The sequence below is a fragment of the Cebus imitator genome, unplaced genomic scaffold (assembly GCF_001604975.1).
Source record: "Cebus imitator isolate Cc_AM_T3 unplaced genomic scaffold, Cebus_imitator-1.0 Scaffold15, whole genome shotgun sequence".
NCBI classification, from domain to species: Eukaryota; Metazoa; Chordata; class Mammalia; order Primates; family Cebidae; genus Cebus; species Cebus imitator.
The window spans coordinates 3,065,710-3,085,651 of NW_016107330.1; the positions used below are offsets into that span (position 1 = coordinate 3,065,710).

A 19,942-nucleotide genomic window follows, 5' to 3' on the forward strand; every position below is an offset into this window, starting at 1 on the left:
CTGCCTCAGCCTCCCAAAGTGCTGGGATTACAGGCATGAGCCACCGTGCCCTGCCTTGTTACCCTGTCTTGATGAGCCAACTGATATGAAAATGTGAAACTGGCTGTTGTCCTAAAGCAGGAAGTGACGGGGCCTGGACTGGAGCCCATCTCCTCCCTTGGAGCAGGGCGTCCTTCCCTGTGCATTGAACCTTCCTTTTGGTGCAAGGTCTGGTCTGTAAAGGCTCCAAATAGGCTCTCATAGTAGAGTAGGCTGCTGGAATGGAAACTTCCTAAAGCCCGATCTAGAGTTGGTCACACTTGGGGCGTATCTACTGTAGGGGTTACCAGATCCCTGTACCCCGATGTGGATTCTGCAGGTGTCTACGTAGATTAGTGGGTACCAAGAGGAAGGGTCGGGAGAGTATGGCATGCCATTCCTGAACCTTCTTGTCTTTTGTCACCTCTCCCCTAGCTCTTTTGTTCCATGTCTGCCACCTTCACTCTCAACTTCTTCCGTTCTGGGATTCAGTTTGGAAGCTGGGGTTCCTTCCAGCTCCCTGGATTGCTGAACTTTGGCGAGTTTAAGGTATGTTTTGTCCTTTCCCCCAGGATTTCTAATTTGACCCATGAAAATTTCCTCTTAAGTGAAGGACCAGAGAAAAGTGAGCAGAGGGCTAGGTACAGCTTCCAGGGTGCATCTCGCCCTTTAGGCTCCGCGTGCGGGAAGGCAGCCCCACTCTTGCTTCTGTCTTCTTGTCTTCTCTCTCTTCCGGTTCTCATGGCTGCTATGGTTTTTCTCTCCCTCTCCATTTCCCCTTCTCTCAGTGCTCTGACTCTGATAAAAAATGCCATCTCTGGACAGCTATGGATTTGGGTTTCTTCGTCGTGATGGGGGTCATTGGGGGCCTCCTGGGAGCCACATTCAACTGTCTGAACAAGAGGCTTGCAAAGTACCGTATGCGCAACGTGCACCCGAAACCTAAGCTCGTCAGGTATCTGCGCAGTCGCCTCCCCCAAGCCTGCGGTGGCTCCCTGAGCTTGGTGTGGGCTGAGCCATCTCTCCCGAGAGCAGACCGTGCCTCCATGGCTTTGATTTATCATCTAAGATCGAGAATTTAAACATGGCCATGCGTTTGTTCTACTTGACAGGCCAAAGGGCTGACCCAGTTTAATTTATGTCAGAGTTGCTGGTTGACTCCCAGCCTGTTCTGACTTGTCACTCAGACACATGACAAGGTCAGAAGCGTCACCGTGGCCCTGCCGAGTGGCATGTTCTCAGGAGACTTATAATGGAAAGCCATTTCATTCCTTGGAGAGAGATGATGTGGACGTAGCAGCCCATTTTAACTGCCCACTTTTTACGAACAAATTGCTGGAATACAGCAAATCACTGATAAATTCTGCACACGTGTGGACTGACCGGGGCTGCTGTGAATGCTCTTTGGGGAAATTGGGGTTGGGGGTAGGCAGGGTTATATTCTGAATTCCTGAAATCAGAGCTGCTTTCTGTGGCATTATAATAGCTGTGCTTTGCCTTCTAGAGTCTTAGAGAGCCTCCTGGTGTCTCTGGTAACCACTGTGGTGGTGTTTGTGGCCTCGATGGTGTTAGGAGAATGCCGACAGATATCCTCTTCGAGTCAAATCGGTAATGACTCAATCCAGCTCCAGGTAACCCCAGTGCATCTGCTACCTTTATCCCATACCCACGAGGAAGAATCCCGAAATGCATGACTTTCGTCTGTTGAGATCTAATAGATATATTGGGTTCCTCCTTCCATACCCATACCCGAATGCTAAGAGATACAGGAATTTGTCGTCATCTTTTTACTCAAGAGAAGGTGTACCCCAAATGCCCTCTGTCTTTGCCACTTCTGTTAACAACTCTAGCATCACAGAGGGGAACTCCTCTCTGTTGAACAAAATTCATGGGAAACAGCTACTCGGGAAGGTGACAGCAAGGTGCTTTCTGAGCCCCAGTTACTCTTCTACCTCCCCTCACCTGAAGGGGCCACGGCCCAGAGGCTTAGCACTCACCTCATTGCCTCTGTGGCTATGCCAATCACTCTTGAGATGAGAAGAAGAAATGTCTGCATTAGGGCAAGGAGGCTTCTCTCTTCCCAACATCCTCTGCCTCTTCCCAGCGTTGGGTCCTTTTTCTCTCAATGCTATTGAGAGAATAGGTGCACCTATTGAGAGAAAAAGTACAGAAGGAGCCCTTCTGCATTTCTCCTTTTTCTCCTTCGGGGGGTGCGGTATTTTCCAGAGGCTTTCCCTGAGGAGCAGGTCCCATAAGGTAGTCCAGGGAGCTTAATCCACCCTGTGTTTTTTGGTCTAAGCCAGTGGCTCTGAGAGCTATACCTGTGGCTCAGTGAGTCAGCTAGATGTGTGATTCCAGCCCTTGGATACAGACAGGTGAGTGTTCTGTAAGTGCCGTCGACCTTCCACATCCGTGGAATTATGTGGGGTCAGCCAACTGTGGATCACATATATTCAGGATGCAAAAAATAAAAAATAACAAGACAACGGTAAAAAACAATTCAAATAAGAAACAGTACAGTATAAGTTATTTACACAGCATTTACATTGTCCTAGGGTATTATAAATAATCTAGAGATGATTTTAAAGTATATAGGAGGACCTACATAGGTTATATGCAGATGTACACCATTTTATATCTGGGACTTGAGCATCCTGGATTTTGGTATCAGGAGCGTGGACCCTATCCCTGGTGAATACTGAGGGTAACCACTTAAATCTCTCAGATCCCCAACTGGGGCCCTTAACTTGGAGGACAGTCTCTTCAGTGCCCACGGTTTTTTAATATATGCATACACACACACATTATGTATACACACAGTATATGTATTTATATATATATATATATGTATGTAAATTATTTGTATTTTTCTTTTCTTTTTTTTTTTTTTTTTGGTTTATTTTTGGGAGGGAGTCTCACTTTGTCACCCGGGCTAGAGTGCATTGACACAATCTTGGCTCACTGCAACCTTCGCTTCCCAGGTTCAAGCAATTCTTCTGCCTCAGCCTCCTGAGTAGTTGGGATTACAGGCACCCGCCACACCCAGCTAATTTTGTATTTTTAGTAGAGACAGGGTTTTACCAAGTTGGCCAGGTTGGTCTTGAACGCCTGACCTGCCTTGGCCTCCCAAAGTGCTGGGATTACAAGTGTGAGCCACCGCCCCCATCCTGGTTTATATATTTTGAAAGAGTTAAGGGAAAAAAAAGAATATGCCACAGAGACTGTATGTCACTGACCAACTCTAAAATATTTACTGTCTGGCTCATTATGGAAAAGTTTGCCGACCCCTATTACTAGTTATTCCCAAGCCCAGCTCGTTACCAGACAGATACCTTGATGCATGTGATTCAAAACATACAAAAAATGATTCTGTGCTCAGATAAGCTAAAAATTAAATTTGCTTCTTCATCTTTTTAGAGACAGGCTCTTACTCTGTCACCCAGACTGGAGTACAGTGGTATGATCATAGCTTTCTATAACCTCAAATTTCTGGGCTCAAGGTATCTTCCCATCTCAGCCTCCCAAGTAGCTGGGACTACAGGTACATGCCACCACATCCAGCTTATTTTATAGACAGGATCTCGCTATGTTTCCTGGGCTGGTCTCAAACTTCTGGCCTAAAATGATCTCCTGCTTTGACCTCCCATAGTGCTGGGATTATAGGCGAAAGCTACAGCACCCAACCTAAATACGTTCCTTTAGTATAGAACTTCTAAGGCCTTATTCCAGTAAGTGTTATAAGTGTTTGATGTCTTTATTGTGTACCAGATATTCCACTGAGTACTTTACATTATCTCATTTAATCCTTACCAGCACTGTGGTGGCCAGTAGCTGTACCCCCATTTGATAGATGAGGAGACTGAGGCACAGTGTGGTCTTGACCAACAACCTTCAGCCAGTCATATATAGTGAGAGGGTAGGTATTCTTGCCATTTTATAGATGAGGAAACTGTCACAACATGAAATACTTCTCCAAGTCACTAGAGAGTGGCAGAGTCGGAGACAAAGCCATCTGAGCTTGGAGCCTGTGCTCAGCTTTTAGCAGACACACTGATTTCCAAGAATTGCTAGGATGTTTCTCAATGCAGTTGACCACAGGACTCTTTCCAGAAAGCCTCTAGGACTGAACTTCCTCCAGACAGTTTGGGAAGCACTACATGTGATGAAGCCATCAATTCAGCTCATCCCCCGTGCACTCCACAACGCTGGGGCTCTGCACACGGCCCGCCTGTGCCAGGTGCTGCCAGTCAGTGGTGCCGTGCTGTTTCCACAGCAGCCTGCATCCCTTATTGCCCAGCCCACTTCACCTGGCGGGGTCATACAAACCACCCGCTGGTATTGTCAGCAAGTCCATATAAGAGCATCTCCATAGCGTCCTCAATAGAATGTCATCCAGGAGAAACCAATAGTCTTGTTAACCTTTGTAATAACACTCCGTATTTGGAGGCACAGCGATAGGTGTGAAGTACAGCTTTGTTCCGTTGTACACTGTCAACTAGAAAATAACACAGCACACTTGAAACACTGTTGCCCTCTAGCAAGTCAGGTAGAACCAGGATCCCATCTTCCCACAAGAATGGTGGAACGATGGCAAGAAAACGAGGCCTAAAATATGTAGAAGTAGAAGTAGTCTGTTTTTCTGTTTGGGTTCTGTTCCCCAGGTGGGGCTTAGGAGGAGAGGCAGACTGAAGGACTGGGTCTGCATTCCAGGCATTGGTGGGTTTTCTTTTTCAGCAAATTTGGGTGCTTTTTTTTTTTTTTTGTAGCAAAATCAAAGGCTTTTTCCATTTGGAAGCAGAGTTGGGGCTTTCGGTCAAGGGGTGCCCTGGACTTTCCTCCTCAGATGCCTGTTGACTCCCAGTCACTTGCTCTCACCTGCCTCATCTTCCCTCCAGTCCTAAGGCCCTCAGAACAGGCTTCCAGCAGCATCACTTACAAAGTTAGCACCAGTAAAGGAAGCAGAGCCAAATTCACGGTGAATCAGTCATAGTGACATTTTCATCATGAGTTTGGATGAGCAAAGGCCCTCATCCCGATTCTTCATCTGTGCATTTGAATGTAAAGAACACACTTGCGTGTGTGGCTGCCATTGGTAGAGGTCTGTTTTTGCCCTGTTTGATTGATAGGGAAAGCTGTTCAGCCACCTGTTTGGGACCCAGCTGGAGACATCCCACTTGAAGACTCAGTCAGGTGTCCTTGTGCTGACTTTCTGATTCCTTCTTCTTAGGTCACATCAGAAGACGTGAATTCAAGTATCAAGACGTTTTTTTGTCCCAATGACACCTACAATGACATGGCCACACTCTTCTTCAACCCCCAGGAGTCTGCCATCCTCCAGCTCTTCCACCAGGATGGTGGGTATCTGCACTACAGCCCATCCCTGGGCAATTGCTATCATCTCAGACACAGCCAGCCTTGCCCTTCATTCTGAGCAAGACCAGGACTTCTTTGTAGTGCCCATCCAGACAAAAGATCGGTTTCTGCCTCCAGTGTTAGAAGGGGAGCCGGCGTGGGGTATGGGCAGACCCAGTAGGTCTGGTGGGCCTTGGCAGGCATCTGGTAGAGGGACTCAGGTCGATTCTTCCCTTGCAGGTACTTTCAGCCCCGTCACTCTGGCCTTGTTCTTCGTTCTCTATTTCTTGCTTGCATGTTGGACTTACGGCATTTCTGTTCCAAGTGGCCTTTTTGTGCCTTCTCTGCTGTGTGGAGCTGCTTTTGGACGTTTAGTTGCCAATGTCCTAAAAAGGTATTCTGTGTGTACGTGTGTGTGCAGGCGTGCGTGTGTTCATGCGTCTGTGCCTACGCATGCATGAATGTGCACAGGCACAAGAGTGTGAGGTCTAGGTCCCCCCTACAGCCTGCCAGAGTGACTCAAAGCCATGTTCTCGGTGTTTTCCTTCACTAGCTACATTGGATTGGGCCACATCTATTCGGGGACCTTTGCCCTGATTGGTGCAGCAGCTTTCTTGGGCGGGGTGGTCCGCATGACCATCAGCCTTACAGTCATCCTGATCGAGTCCACCAACGAGATTACCTACGGGCTCCCCATCATGGTCACACTGATGGTGAGTACACTCCCTCTAGGCCTCCGTCAGACTCAGGGCCAAGTTCACCCCACAGGACCTATTTTTAGGTCTTCCTTTTGTGTTTCAGGTGGCCAAATGGACAGGGGACTTTTTCAATAAGGGCATTTATGATATCCACGTGGGCCTGCGAGGCGTGCCACTTCTGGAATGGGAGACAGAGGTGGAAATGGACAAGTAAGGCCATGATTTTGCTCATGTCCCAGTTTCAGAATGTGCAAGCTCTAAGGCCTAAGAAATGTTAGTATTAGGGTAGGAAACAGTAGCTCACATTTCTTGGGCTGAAGGAAGCAGCACACCCATTCCTGAGCCTGTGTGAGAACGTGGAGCAACCCGTGGGCTGGGGGCTGAGGGACAGGGAAGGGGACATGGGCACTGCGGGGACTGCAGTGGGGGGCCTCTTCATGGTGGTTTGGCTCCCATGGCATTCCAGTTAGATATGAGGTGAGGTCTCTGGATCAAGTTTGTGATGTGATCGAATGTTTCAACTAAGGGTATGCCAAGCCCCAGAAGTGAGAATAGCCTGTTTCACATGTGCCCACCAGAATACCCTACTGCCAGCCGTGATTATTCTGGGCATAATCACCTCATCACCCGCCTACTAATCCACAGGTACCCTGGGCTTTCTGTGTCTAGCTAGCAGGCAAGGCCCTTATGGCTAACGCAGGGGCCAGCAAGCCGTTTCTGTGGAGGGCCAGACAGGAGGCTGTTTTCAGTGTTGCAGGCTGTGTGGTCTCTGTCACGACTACTGGACTCCGCCATTGCAGCAGGAAAGCAGTGAGCACGATGGACTTGATCTGTGGGCCATGCCCTGATCTAAATGGGAACCCAAATGCTGTTGTTGTTGTTGTTGTTATTATTTTATTATTATTATTTGAAACAGGACCTCACTCTGTTGCCTAGGCTGGAGTACGGTGGCATGATTATAGCTGACTGCAACCTGCGCCTCCCAGGCTCAAGCGATCCTCCCGCCCCAGCCTCCTGAGTAGCTGGGATCACAGGCGCATGTTACCACGCCTGGCTAATTTTTAACATTTTTTATAGAAATGGGGTTTTGCTGTGTTGCCCACTGGTCTTGAACTCCTGGGCTCAAGCAATCCACCAACCTTAGCCTTCCAAAGTGCTGGGATTACAGGCATGAGCCACCACGCCCAGCCCAGATGCTGTTTGTAAATGCTGCAGTACAATGAGCAGTACGGGGACAGCATGAACAGTGTGCTGCCGGGTGCTGGCGAGGGCTTGACCAGCCCCTGGGCCAGCAGAGGGGCTTCTTGGGAAAGGGATGTTGCTGTTGAGCTAAGGGATGAGCCAGGGTCCACTGGCATGACACAGCAGGACAGGGCATTCCAGGCAAGGGGAACAGCATGTGTGAGGAGATGGAAGTACAAAGGAACACATTGGGTTTGAGGAAGAGGCTGGGGCAGTTCAGAAGAGCCCCCAGTGTGGTCTGAGCAGGGATGGAGAGCCAGCATAGCTTGCTCCCACGGGCCTGCAGGCGCTATCACAAGACTGGATGGCTTCCCCTCCTCCCCCAGGCTGAGAGCCAGCGACATCATGGAGCCCAATCTGACCTACGTCTACCCGCACACCCGCATCCAGTCTCTGGTGAGCATCCTGCGCACCACGGTCCACCACGCCTTCCCGGTGGTCACAGAGAACCGCGGCAATGAGAAGGAGTTCATGAAGGGCAACCAGCTCATCAGTAACAACATCAAGTTCAAGGTAAAGAAAATGGCATGAGAGGAAAGGTAGGTGAGAATCCAGCGGTCCCCCATTTCACGTGGCGTAGTGCTTTGCCCACCCCTGGCTGGGGTGGAGTTACTGGCTCTCAGGGGAAGTTAACACTATTCTCATCACATGTGACAGGGAGGGCAGATTTGACAGAAGGGGTGGCGTTATCAAGCCATCAAGACTTGTGTTCGTTCTTGCCGCAGTAAGCATATGGACAGATCTGTTTTTCAAGTCCGCAGCTTTCATGGTTTATTTACTGTGTAAGAGTATCAGGGAGGCCGGGCGCGGTGGCTCACGCCTGTAATCCCAGCACTTTGGGAGGCCAAGGCGGGTGGATCACGAGGTCAAGAGATCGAGACCATCCTGGTCAACATGGTGAAACCCCGTCTCTACTAAAAATGCAAAAAATTAGCTGGGCATGGTGGTGCGTGCCTGTAATCCCAGCTACTCGGGAGGCTGAGGCAGGAGAATTGCCTGAACCCAGGAGGCGGAGGTTGCGGTGAGCCGAGATCGCGCTATTGCACTCTAGCCTGGGTAACATGAGTGAAACTCCGTCTCAAAAAAAAAAAAAAAAAGAGTATCAGGGAGAGTTCTAGAGATGCGAGCAACAGAAATGGACTTGGACCTACTTAAGAAAGAGAAAGAAATCCATAGGAAACCTCAGGACTGTCAGGTCAGGAAAGCTGAAGGGCAAGAACCCGTGTGCTGTGGGGACCAGGTGCAGGGTCTAGCAGACACCCCTCGGGTACCAGGAGGAAGGAACATTGGCCTTGCGTTCCTCCTGATTCCGATTCAGAATCCAGGGAGAGGGAGCATCTCCTTTTCTCACTTGAGTTGGGTGCCACTCCTTGGCTTTGGGGGCAGGCACACTGATTGACAGTTCTACCAAGACAGGCTATAGGAGACGGGTTGTTCCCCTCTGGAGAATCAAGCTGCTCTTCCCAGATCAAAGGAAGCCATGGAGACTGTAGCCAAGTCCTAGGGTTCAGGCACCTTTGAATCCCCAGCCCCTGAGCCACTCCTTTGAACCTCAGCCCCTTTAAGTTCCTGCACCTGGATCTGCCTCTGACCATCCCTGTCACCCAAATCCTTAAGCGCTGTCCATGCTGCTCTGTTCGTTTGCTCACGCTCAGTAGCCTGTGGCCTCCCCACCCACAGAAATCCAGCATCCTCACCCGGGCTGGCGAGCAGCGCAAACGGAGCCAGTCCATGAAGTCGTACCCGTCCAGCGAGCTGCGGAACATGTGCGATGAGCACATCACCTCCGAGGAGCCGGCCGAGAAGGAGGACCTCCTGCAGCAGATGCTGGAGAGGAGGTGAGAGTGGGGGCCCCAGCTGCCCGCAGGGCTGCACATGGTGGAGTCAGCCCTTGGCTCAGATGTTGTGAGGTGGCTCCTGAGTTTCCTGGGAACGTTGGATAGGGAGCAGGCTGGGAACATGGATGAGAAGCGCTCCTGCTGAGGGTATCCCAGGCAGCATCTGGTTTTTGTGTAACAGATACACCCCCTACCCCAACCTATACCCTGACCAGTCCCCGAGTGAAGACTGGACCATGGAGGAGCGCTTCCGCCCTCTGACCTTCCACGGCCTGATCCTTCGGTCACAGCTTGTCACCCTGCTTGTCCGAGGAGTCTGTTACTCTGAAAGCCAGTCGGTAAGTCTCTCCGATGCAGAAACCAGCCAGGCCAGGCCTGATGAAGCTCTCGAGGTTGGGCGCTGCCCGGCGGGCCACGGACAGTGCCATGGGGAAAGCTGAATGTGAGGCACACGGTGCAGAGTGGAGTTAGGGGAGGAGTCGCCACAGCCGGGTGGCAAGAAACAGCAGCAGTCTGTTCCTTCATGGTTCAAGACCAGAAGTACAAAGTTCAGGTGTCACCAGGGCAGCGCTCTCTGGGCTCTGGGAGAGGAGCTGCCCTCACCCCTTCCTGATTCACGGGAGTTGCCTGCAGTCCTTGGTGCTCCTGACTGAAAGCAGCCCCCATCCTCACCTCTGTTGTCACACCAATCTTCTCTCCTTTCCCCAAATCACTGGATTTGGGGCCCACCCTAATCCAGCATGGGCTTATCTGAGCTCTATCACATCTCCAGATGCCCTGTTTCTGGAAAGGTTGCATTCATAGGTACTAGGGCTTAGGACTTGGCCATACCTTTTGAGGGGGGTTACATTCACCACCCCGCCCCAGCCACTTAGCACTTTTCTTACTTAAACTTCCAGGTAACCCATTTGCATCTCATGAAGGAAGGAAGGGAGTACAGAGAGATAGGGGACTTGCCCACAGTGTGACAGCTAGGACCTGGCCACGGACTGGGCGTGACTGGAGAGCTCTCAGACTGGAGTGTCTGCTGCTGCCCCGCCTCCCTCGGGCCCGGGCTGGGCAGATGCAGGCACCAAGGGATGGGCTCCGGGCTGACCCTGCTGGCCGTTGCTGCCCGAGCATGACAGTGTCTTGGTTGGAATTGCAGAGTGCCAGCCAGCCGCGCCTCTCCTATGCCGAGATGGCTGAGGACTACCCGCGGTACCCCGACATCCACGACCTCGACCTCACGCTGCTCAACCCCCGCATGATCGTGGTGAGAAGGGCCCCCTGGGCCTGTCCCACGCAGAGCTGCCCCTTCGTGCTGTTGGCGTCTCAGGCAGCCGATGACACGCGTGTGGTCTCTTTGCAGGATGTCACCCCATACATGAACCCTTCGCCTTTCACCATCTCACCCAACACCCACGTCTCCCAAGTCTTCAACCTGTTCAGAACCATGGGCCTGCGCCACCTGCCCGTGGTGAACGCCGTGGGAGAGGTGAGTGGCCCGGGGCCTGACCCCACCTTCAAGAAAGGATACCCCAGCCAGACGCTCTTTGTGCATCCAGGCTTCTCACCAGTAGCGAAGGCATCCCATCGGGAGGGGAGAGGATGGCTGTGCACTGTGGCTTGGAACGCCTCTCGGCTTCTGTGCGCTTGGGACCCTTTCTCCTGCCTGCCAGCAGATGGCACCGCATTCTCCTGGCTGTCCTTTCCAGCCAGAGCCCCACCTCCACGGGTCTGTGTCTTCCTCCTGAAATGTTCTTCACTCCAGACCACATGTTCTTTGGTTCTCCGCCTGTGTGGGGATTCGCGCATTAGATGAGAGTGTTTCAAGCAAAGTACTTTGTGCTTTACAAAGATCAAACACTTAGTAATTATTACTGCAAACTTTCCTTTTTTCTTTTTAGAAATTTGTTTTCTTATTACACAAATATTATTTCACTGTAGGAAAATACAAAAACACTTATAAGCAAAAAACAAGCGAAAACCAAACCGTCGTCCCTACCCTGTGGGTCGCCGTGGTAACTTTTCAAAGCTACCCTCTCAGTCTTTTGTTGTTGTGGCTGTTGTTGTTTTGAGACAGAGTCTCGCTCTGTCGCCCAGGCTGGAGTGCAGTGGCACGATCTCAGCTCACTGCAGCCTCGACCTCCCAGGTTCAAGCAGTCCTCCCACCTCAGCCTCCTGAGTAGCTGGGACCACAGGTGTGCGCCACTATGCCCAGCTAATTTTTGTATTTATGGTAGAGATGGTGTTTCACCATGTTGCCCAGGCTGGTCTTGAACTCCAGAGCTCAAGTGATTCACCTGCCTCGGCCTCCCAAAGTGCTGGGATTACAGCGTGAGGCACCATGCCCTATCTCAGTCTTTTTTCTGTGCAGCCTGATCCTGGCATCTGTAGTGTGCTCTTACACAGGTTTTATGTGTCCTTTGAAATGTAATTGCCAACCACACTGACAGAGTCCTAACATCATTTATGACGTGGATTTGGGGTTCCCAACAACAGTGACACGTGGGAACCACTTAACCAAATGACTGTCACAGTGACTCTCATAGGTCACTTTACAAGGTGGTGAGTATGAGGCGTGGCAGGGGTCATAATCTCAGGAGTCTTCAAAGCCCCCTTCCATTGCCTGTCTGCAGCAGGCTGGTCATGGTGGGAGCTGAGCGCTGAGCACGTGCACTGTGGAAGGACATTTTAGTTGAGATGGTAGCTGGCCCAGGCCCTGTTTGGAGCTAACCTTGTCCCCTTGGCCTCCAGTGTGTGAGCCCTCATTATCTGTTTATCCCAGTCAAGCTGTGTCTGGCCCCGCACTGTCCAGGCCTGGTCCGCTGTCCCACCACATTCTGTGACAAACTAACAGGGTGGCCCCTGTCACTCCTGTTCTCAGAGCAGGTTATACCCTGCAGGTGACTTGGGCCTTCTTCTCCTTGCCCTAGATCGTGGGGATCATCACACGGCACAACCTGACCTATGAATTTCTGCAGGCCAGGCTGAGGCAGCACTACCAGACCATCTGACGGGCCAGCCCACCGTCTCCTGGGGCTGCCTGAGGAGGCAGCTCATGCTCACTCCGGCTGGCACAGCTGGCTGGGGCTGTTCAGGGCATGGAAGATTCCCAGTCACCCACTCTCTCAGAAAACCTGGAGTCATCGGACACCTTGCTGGTCAGAGGTCCTGGGGGTGGTTTTGAACCATCAGAGCTTGGACTTTTCTGACTTCCCCAGCAAGGATCTTCCTGCTTCCTGCTCCCCATGTTCCTACCTTCCAGTGTTGGCACAGACCCACCCCTGGCCCCACCAAGCTGGAACCAGAGGTGGAATCAGGCGGACCGTGGGCTGCACTCCGAGCGGTGTTCCTGGCCGTCTTTGCTACCTTCCTCGAGATCCCGGCTGTGGCCTTAAATGTGTGAGAGGGACTTGGCCAAGGCAAAAGCTGGGGAGACACCAGTTACAGCATTCAGTTAATGACCAGATTTAGGAATCGAGCGCTGAGAAAATTCTCCGTATTCCAGAGAGGCCGTCCCTTATTCAGGACTCCTAACTCCATATCTTTGCTGGTTTGTTTTAAGGGAAAGGTTCTGCTTCCTGGGTGTGAGCAGAGGCTCCCGTCTTGCCTGTGGTTTGACTCTCCTTAGAACCACCACCCACCAGAAACACAAAGCATTAAAATCACACTCATAACCTCTGGGTGATATATCTGATGTTATGATCAGATTTACATCTACCCTAGTTCTTAACATTACCCCTTTATCTCCATTTGCAGATTTTTCCTGGTCTCCGAGTAACATGTTTCTATCCTGATCCTTTTCATTTCCTTAAGTTTTGATCTCCATCTTCATGATGGAGCAGCCAGAACCCGGAGGATCTTGGCATCACCCACCAAAGTTAGCTAAAAGCAGGGCACTCCTAGATGAAACAGCTTTACTGAACTCTGGGGAATGGTACCATTGATAGAAAGGAAGCACTTCTGAGCCAGTGACCGCTAAAAGGTACGTGCTATGATAAAGCGGATGGCCTATTCGAGGAAGAGCGTGTCCGAACCTCACAAACACCTCTCTCCTCCCTGCACTAGCCATCCCAAGCTTACATAAACAAGCCCTTCAGGAGAGTCTCCCACGCCGCAGGGAGGGTGCGTGGGGAGGTTCTTCCTGCCAGCACGTGCCCGGGAGTTTTGCATGAAGCCTGGGAACCAGCCCTGTTGTTCAGTGTTGTCATTCTTCTCCAGGCTGGCCAGCCCCCTCTGACTAGGCACCCAAAGTGAGCATCTGGGCATTGGGCATTTGTGCCTATCTTCCCCTACCTTCTACATGCCATCTCAGTCCCAGCCGGCATCCCTGGGGCAGACGTGCTTTGGCTCAAGATGGCCTTCATTTACATTTAGTTTTTTTTTTTAAACGTTGAGGTTGCCCACGGGCCCCGGCGCCTGGCCCTGGCAGCACAGCTCTCTCGGGCCCAGCCCTGGGCAACCTCCTTGGCCAAGGCTACCTTTCACCCTGGGGTGGGCATCAGTCCTTTCTCTACCAGTCCAGGTCTTGCACTCAGCACACTCTGGGGAATAATTCCACTCCAGAGAGGGGGCTGCTTCAAGTTCTTTTCCAACTGACTGTGGCCCTTTCCGTTTTCCCCATTTTCTTATCTCTTTGACCAAAATTACTTTGACTTCTAAATGTTTCTGCCTTCCAGAATGCACCTGACATGTGAAATGGGGTATGATACTCCCAGGAAATAGTATAGGACATCACAAGGACCAAAAAGGCAATTCTTATTTAAATGTGTTCGGCCAGCTGCCACTGTTTTATGGCAGTGTTCAGAGCTTGATCACGTTATTTCTTCATTTTACTAAAAAGGAAGCCAATTGTCCAAGTCAGGAGAATGGTGTGATCAACTGTCACAGACACTTCATCCCCTCTCCCCGCCCCTTCCTAGAGTTGGCAAAGCTAACGCCCTGCAGAAGGACCCTGGCCTCTGGAGGGCCGGATCAGCAGCCGCTTGCCTCGAGGCTGACCCGGTGAATGTTGGAATTCATCCCTCGTGCCCATCCTGTTGTGTTTAAGTCACCAGATATTTTGTTCCCATGAGTTTAGTCCAGAGATAGACAGTAGAATGCAAATGCCTCCCTCCCCTAAACTGACTGGATGGCCGCCAAGGAGGCCCCAAACCCAGGCCCCATGCAAAGGCACATGGTTTCCTGTTCTCCTCTCTGCATCTGCCCTTTCCAGATAAGTCCAAAGACAACAACTTCTCCACTCGTGACAGTAAACTGTAAGCCTCGCTCCTTCCATTTCTGTCCATTAGAAACCAGCCTTTCAGCATCTCACCCATTAGCAGCCCCACTACCGAGTGCTAAGGTGCCTCAGTCAAACAGATCCTTGGATGGGGATCCTGCGGGTGGCTAGAGGTGGTGGTTTGTGTTTTCGTCTGCAGCTTGACCTCTCGTGGCTCCTAGGCGAGATGATTGGGGAGCGGGACTGAGGGGTCCCCGGCCCTGGCTGTGGGACCTTGTGCTGTGGGATGATTTGCTCATGACCCTGATTAACAGTTCCCAGCTGGAAGGGATACTTTCTGGACCCAGCCCTCTGTATGACATTTGTGATGCAGAATTATGCACTGACATGACCCTGGGTGACAGGAAAGCCTCTCCAGCCCCGCAGTATTGACGTGCAGTATTGCCCCACGGCTCTGCGGACCTTGGCTATTGCCACTGTCGCAGCTTCCTTTTTCTGTTTGCACTGTTGGTTTGTATGATGTGAGCTAATTCCACTGTGTATATAAATTGTATTTTTTTTAATTTGTAAAATGCTATTTTTATTTGAACCTTTGGAACTTGGGAGTTCTCATTGTAACCATAACATGTCAGAATAAAATGTCTTCTGTCTCCTTTAGCCTTTTGTCTCTATGCTGCTCTTTCTTTCAAGGGGTACTTGGTTTTTATTTCATTCCCCCTGTTTCTGATGTGTGAAAATTACACTAGGATGTGGTTTTATAGTCTCAGAGCTCTCCCTATGCGGCTGCCCAACAGGGCTCTTCATCCACAGGAGTCCATTTCTCTGTACCAAGCAGCGACCTTAATAAGAACGGATTTCATCCTGTGGGTCTTAGTAGAAGTCAGCAGTATCTGTTTCTCCCTGATGAGCACCCTTTCCCATCCTGTCCTCTAGAAACCATCTCCTCCTGCTAGCAACAGCATCCTGGAGCAGCAGATGGGGAATCCATTCTATTCTATTAGGAATTTTCCCCACAAGCAGATGCCCTGATGTCCAACCAGAAGAAGTGAAACTGGTGATGGGTCTGGAGAGGTAAAGACCTGTGGCCAGCTTCTGTCACTGCCATCTGCCATTGCATTTTGGTTGCTTGCTTTTGGTTTTGCAAGAAGCGGGGCCTCTGTCTCCGTCTGATCTGCTTCGAATCATCATTCCATCAGGGACAGAAACAGTTGCAGTCAATTCAGGCCCTGCATCTAGCCCCAAGTGTTCTGGAACTCCTGGGGGCCTGTGTATTTGTCATTTCTATTCGATGAGAACTCCCTGTGTTATGGAGACGCCTTGGGAATGGGCCCAGCTGCTACTTCCCCTGCTGGCAACTCATAACACCGATAATACCGTACCAGACCTCTGGAGCCAGGTTTGGGCCAGCGCTGTCTCCTGTCACTCTTAGCTTCATCCTTGTCATTCTCTGTCTGCCTCCCGGTTTCTGCCCTTCAGTGTGTAAAGCCCAGATAGGGAACATTTTGACTGGAAGTGGTTAGAAGAAGCTTTCCCCCCACCTCCACCCCCTCCCAGCAGTTCACTGGGACCCTCCCACTTTCCTCTGCAAGGAGCAAGTTGCCACTTCGTTTCCTCTTTTCCCAATTTCTGGACAAGACCAAGGCAATTTGACCAACATTTAGGGGACATCAACTCAGAGTGACAAAGGGGCATTTGCCCTCAAAGAGCTTGCAGCCTAGGGACATAGACACAAGCGATTGCACACTGGCAGCTCGTGTTGTGTGCTATTATTACTGTTGCATGTGAAATGCTGCCTGTGAAGAGACTCATTGTTACTGGGCATGAGGTATCAGGGAAGAAGTGGTGCTCACATGAGACTTAAGGAATGAGTACAATGTCCTCGGGAGGACCAGAGGAAGGAAACCCAGGTGAAAGGAACAGGAGAAATAAGGGCACAAGGGCACGTGTGGGTGTGAGGTGTTGGAGTGCCGTAGAATCTGATGAGGAGGGTGGGGTCCATGGGGTAACAGGTGGGAAGACAGGTCACTCTGTTTAAGGTGAACTTCAACCCTGGTTTTTTGTGCTCAGAACAATACCCTTTTCAGGAGCAGATAGAAAAAGCCTGCATCTTCTCCAGTGGCTCTTATCTTAGTAAAATACAAGCCCAGGCTCTTTGGACCCGAATTAGTCAAAGACTATGGCTATTTTCTAAATACTTGTTAGCACACCAAAGGCACATAAACTCAGAGTTTGTCTGCATGGCAAACCTGTCTTCACTGGGCTCAGTTTTTATTATATTTTTGAAACAAGTCTCATTCTGTCACCCAGGCTAGAGTGCAGTGGCATGATACCAGCTCACTGCAGCCTCCACCTCCTAGGCTCAAGCCATCCTTCCACCTCGGCCTCCCAAATAGCTGGAACTACAGGTGCACATCACCACGCCTGGCTAATTTTTTAATTTTTTTTTTTTGTAGAGATGGGGTCTCACTCTATTGCTCAGGCTGGTCTTAAATTCCTGGGCTCAAGTGATTTGCCCATCTTGGCCTCCCAAAATGCTGGGATTACAGGAGTGAGCCACCATGCCCGGCCTGCTCAGCTTTTAAACTCAACACTCTGCCTACTCTTTTCAAAACTAAAAAGTACCATTACCTTCACTGTAGCATCTCGCTTGAAACGTATCAGAGAGAATCTAAATACTCTCATTTTCTGAATGTCCTCCTCTAAAAACAGCAAAAACCCCTGTCACCAAAAACCACTGGGGGTGGAATTTGAGGCCTCCCCAACGACCCACAAAAAAAGAGGGAGAAATGAAAGGAAGACGAAAAATTGATCATTTGTTTTTCTCTAACAAAGAGTAAAATGACAAGGAAAATCAAGCTGAACTCTCCCTGGAGACGGAAGAAATCACACCAACGCGGGCATCTGTCTTCTGTCCATGGTGCTGAAATTTATTCACTTCCAAACTACTTTCAGTAATAGGTGAGGTTCTACCTTAAAATTTAATGCATGGTGTGGGAGAGGCGAGGAAGCCACAATCAAACCACTTCATCTACAGTTAGCATAAAATATGAGAACTGTTGACAGGAAGCTGCAGCTTGGATGGGATGATCACAACTCCAGGGCAATGAGATGACACGAAGTTGCAGGAGAGACCCCAGGGGACAAGAGTCTCTTGCCGTCTGCCCCAGGGCCCAGCCCTCCTTGTCCTCCCTGGCTGTTATCTTCGGTACTACAAAGAGAACACAGACATATCTGACCTGGTGACCTGGCTGTACTGGAAAAGTCAGCTTCATGTATGAGTGTGCCCACCCTCTGAGCTTGATTACTGACCACCTTCCCACCAGCCCCCATTTCAGCCTGATGACTCTCTGAGCTTCATGAATTGATAAGCAAGTTACTCAGCAGAGTAAATGTCACTTAAGCCCTTCGGGATCTTGCAGTTCTGGAGAGGAACATGAACTGCTAATCAGCCACGCAAAGATAACTTGGACCTATGAATATTTTAATTTCCCAGCGCTAGTGGCAGTCACTTTATTTTTTTTTTTTTAGCATTTTCTCGGCAGACTGTAGCTGAGGATGATAGATGGTGTGTCCTGACACCTATGGGGCACTCACGGTGTTGGGGCAGAAAGTTCAGAGGGAATAATTCCTGCTAAAGGTGTCTCCCAATAGTGTTCATCCCATCCCATTTCCATCCCCAGTTCCTCTTACCCGGAAGCTGTTACAACCCAGTCCGCTCTGGGCTCCAATTCTGTCCATCCTGCCCCCAAAGCAGCTGGATCTCCGCAGGCTCCGCGGGGCAGCAAGCAAAGCCCTCAGCTTGCTTTTTAGGAGCGCAGATCGATCGGAGGAGTCCCAGGGGACCCGCCCAAGGGCACCCCCATCTCTCTGGGCTGGGCTGACATCCCCAGTCCAGGGAGGTACCTCAGGGAGGGGGCTGAGGGCAGCCCCCGCTTCTTCGTTCTGCTCACTGAGCACTTGTGGGGGCACGACCTCATCTTCTAAAGGCATCTTTTCTTCCAAATGGTCCAGCAAATTCTTTACACAAGGAAAATACAAGGAAAGGGACAAGCCTCATTGACTTGGAGACAAGATGAATGAGAACAGCACCAAAAGCCCCCTAGCCCCAGACTGCACCCACTTTCCTGGCCCTACCTTGAAATCCATCAGGTCTGCATTGGACACGGCATTGTACATGGGGTTAGCTCTGGTCTGACCTGGAAGCTGGAATGCCAGAAAGAGGAGGAAGCTCACGGTGACAGTGGAGAAGGAGCCCATGCTGGTGTAGTCAAGGAGCGATCCACTGCTTGCTGCTGTCTCTCCCCTCTGGTTCCTCTCTGTTTCCCCTCTCTTGGCCTACGTCCGTCCCTGTCTCCGAACTGCCCAGCGCCTCCTCTTTTTATAGTCCTCCCCACTCTTCAAGCACGCAGGAGAGACAGAACCCTCCCCATTCTGTCACTTGCAGCGATAAAGCAGCTGAGTGAGAAGCCAGCAGGAGATGCCCTTTTAAAGTTATCATCCCACAGGGCTTGTCACAGCCCCTCTGCCTTGGGCAGCCCCAACAGCCCCCCAGACCCTCCGCTGCAAGAGCCGAATTCTTGCTGATTTGACTCAAGAGGCTCCCACTTCAAAGGTGTGGGAAGAGCAAAAAAGAGTCCTTGGTTATCTCACCGCCATGCCTCAGGATTCTTTCTCTTCGACACTGGTACCCATGCAGGGAAACAGAGGGTGACATTTGGCTGGTGCCCAGCTCCCCCAGGCTTGTCTGTGGCTCAGCTGTCAGGGCCTCCAAATAAGGGCGGAGAGGAGAAAATGGCAAGCAGCTAGCAGCCCGAGACAAATGGGTCCAGATGCTCAAGCTGGCCTCACACCTGCCTCATCTGCCACGTGGCCTAAAACAAGGCTGCCCTCATCCCTGGCTGTCCGTTCCTCTACATGGTCAGGTGAAAGGGAGTTATTTGTTAGAATATGAAGTCAGCCAAGAAGCAAATGTGATGAAGCTCCCAAGAATTCAACCCCCAAACAGAAATATCAAGAAAAGCCGGGGGGGTACAAGCATCCTCTCTCTAAAGCTCCTCCTCCTCCACGTCCCCTGTGACCCTCCTCCAACATGCTGAGGGGATAGGCTTTGAGAACGCAGCCAATTTCATTTCATCTCTTGCAGTTTATAGATACTCAGACTTGTAATGGCCCCCTGCGCTTCCTGGACTTGTGCCCATTGCCACTTGGTCAATGAAGGGAGAGAGGTGGGAATGAAGGAGGTATAGCCAGTTTACCTCAATGCCCTCCACCTCATTCCCTGAGGCTAGGCAAGTGACTGAGCCACCAAGGTCACAATCTCCCTGACCCCTAAAAGAGAAATAACAGGCAGCGAGTCTGTCTATGGTGTTTGTTTTTTGTTTTTAGGTTGTTTTTTTTTTTTTTTTTTTGAGACACAGTCTCACTGTCACCAGGCTGGAGTGCAGTGGCATGATCTCGGCTCATTGCAACCTCTGCCTCTCAGGTTCAAGCGATTCTCCTGCCTCAGCCTTCTGAGTAGCTGGGACTACAGGCACGTACCACCATGCCCAGCTAATTTTTGTATTTTTAGTAGAGATGGGGTTTCACCA

At 50.7% G+C, this 19,942-nt stretch overlaps 2 protein-coding genes and 1 long non-coding RNA gene across 4 annotated transcripts in view; 2 read left to right on the forward strand and 1 right to left on the reverse strand.

The window, feature by feature from the left end:
• The window catches only part of CLCN6 (chloride voltage-gated channel 6), a 40,080-nt gene extending 25,069 nt beyond the window's left edge, over window positions 1-15,011 (forward strand). The window contains exons 11-23 of one of the 2 annotated variants that reach the window (XR_001817925.2): window positions 454-567; window positions 807-973; window positions 1,523-1,649; window positions 5,246-5,372; window positions 5,611-5,764; window positions 5,924-6,083; window positions 6,172-6,278; window positions 7,637-7,823; window positions 8,991-9,148; window positions 9,364-9,486; window positions 10,296-10,403; window positions 10,500-10,625; window positions 12,067-15,011. Coding sequence is in view for 1 of the 2 variants with exons in the window: in XM_017504290.2 (XP_017359779.1) it covers window positions 454-567; window positions 807-973; window positions 1,523-1,649; window positions 5,246-5,372; window positions 5,611-5,764; window positions 5,924-6,083; window positions 6,172-6,278; window positions 7,637-7,823; window positions 8,991-9,148; window positions 9,330-9,486; window positions 10,296-10,403; window positions 10,500-10,625; window positions 12,067-12,147 (1,773 nt within the window). In the remaining variant the exon portion in view is untranslated. Of the gene's footprint in view, window positions 1-453; window positions 568-806; window positions 974-1,522; window positions 1,650-5,245; window positions 5,373-5,610; window positions 5,765-5,923; window positions 6,084-6,171; window positions 6,279-7,636; window positions 7,824-8,990; window positions 9,149-9,329; window positions 9,487-10,295; window positions 10,404-10,499; window positions 10,626-12,066 lie in introns of both variants that reach the window. The other variant, XM_017504290.2, reaches the window with a different exon arrangement.
• A 2,247-nt stretch (window positions 15,012-17,258) lies between these two features.
• NPPA (natriuretic peptide A) lies at window positions 17,259-18,709 on the reverse strand. The gene is made up of 3 exons (XM_017504333.2): window positions 18,489-18,709; window positions 18,045-18,371; window positions 17,259-17,562 (listed from the first exon to the last, which is right to left on the reverse strand). The coding sequence occupies exons 1-3, from the start codon at window positions 18,609-18,611 to the stop codon at window positions 17,551-17,553; spliced, it is 462 nt and encodes a 153-aa protein (XP_017359822.1). The 5' UTR covers window positions 18,612-18,709; the 3' UTR covers window positions 17,259-17,550.
• Window positions 17,395-19,005, forward strand: LOC119467687. Its single transcript, XR_005196233.1, has 2 exons — window positions 17,395-17,626; window positions 18,366-19,005. It is a non-coding gene; the product is annotated as an uncharacterized LOC119467687 (long non-coding RNA).
• Window positions 19,006-19,942: the final 937 nt, after the last annotated feature.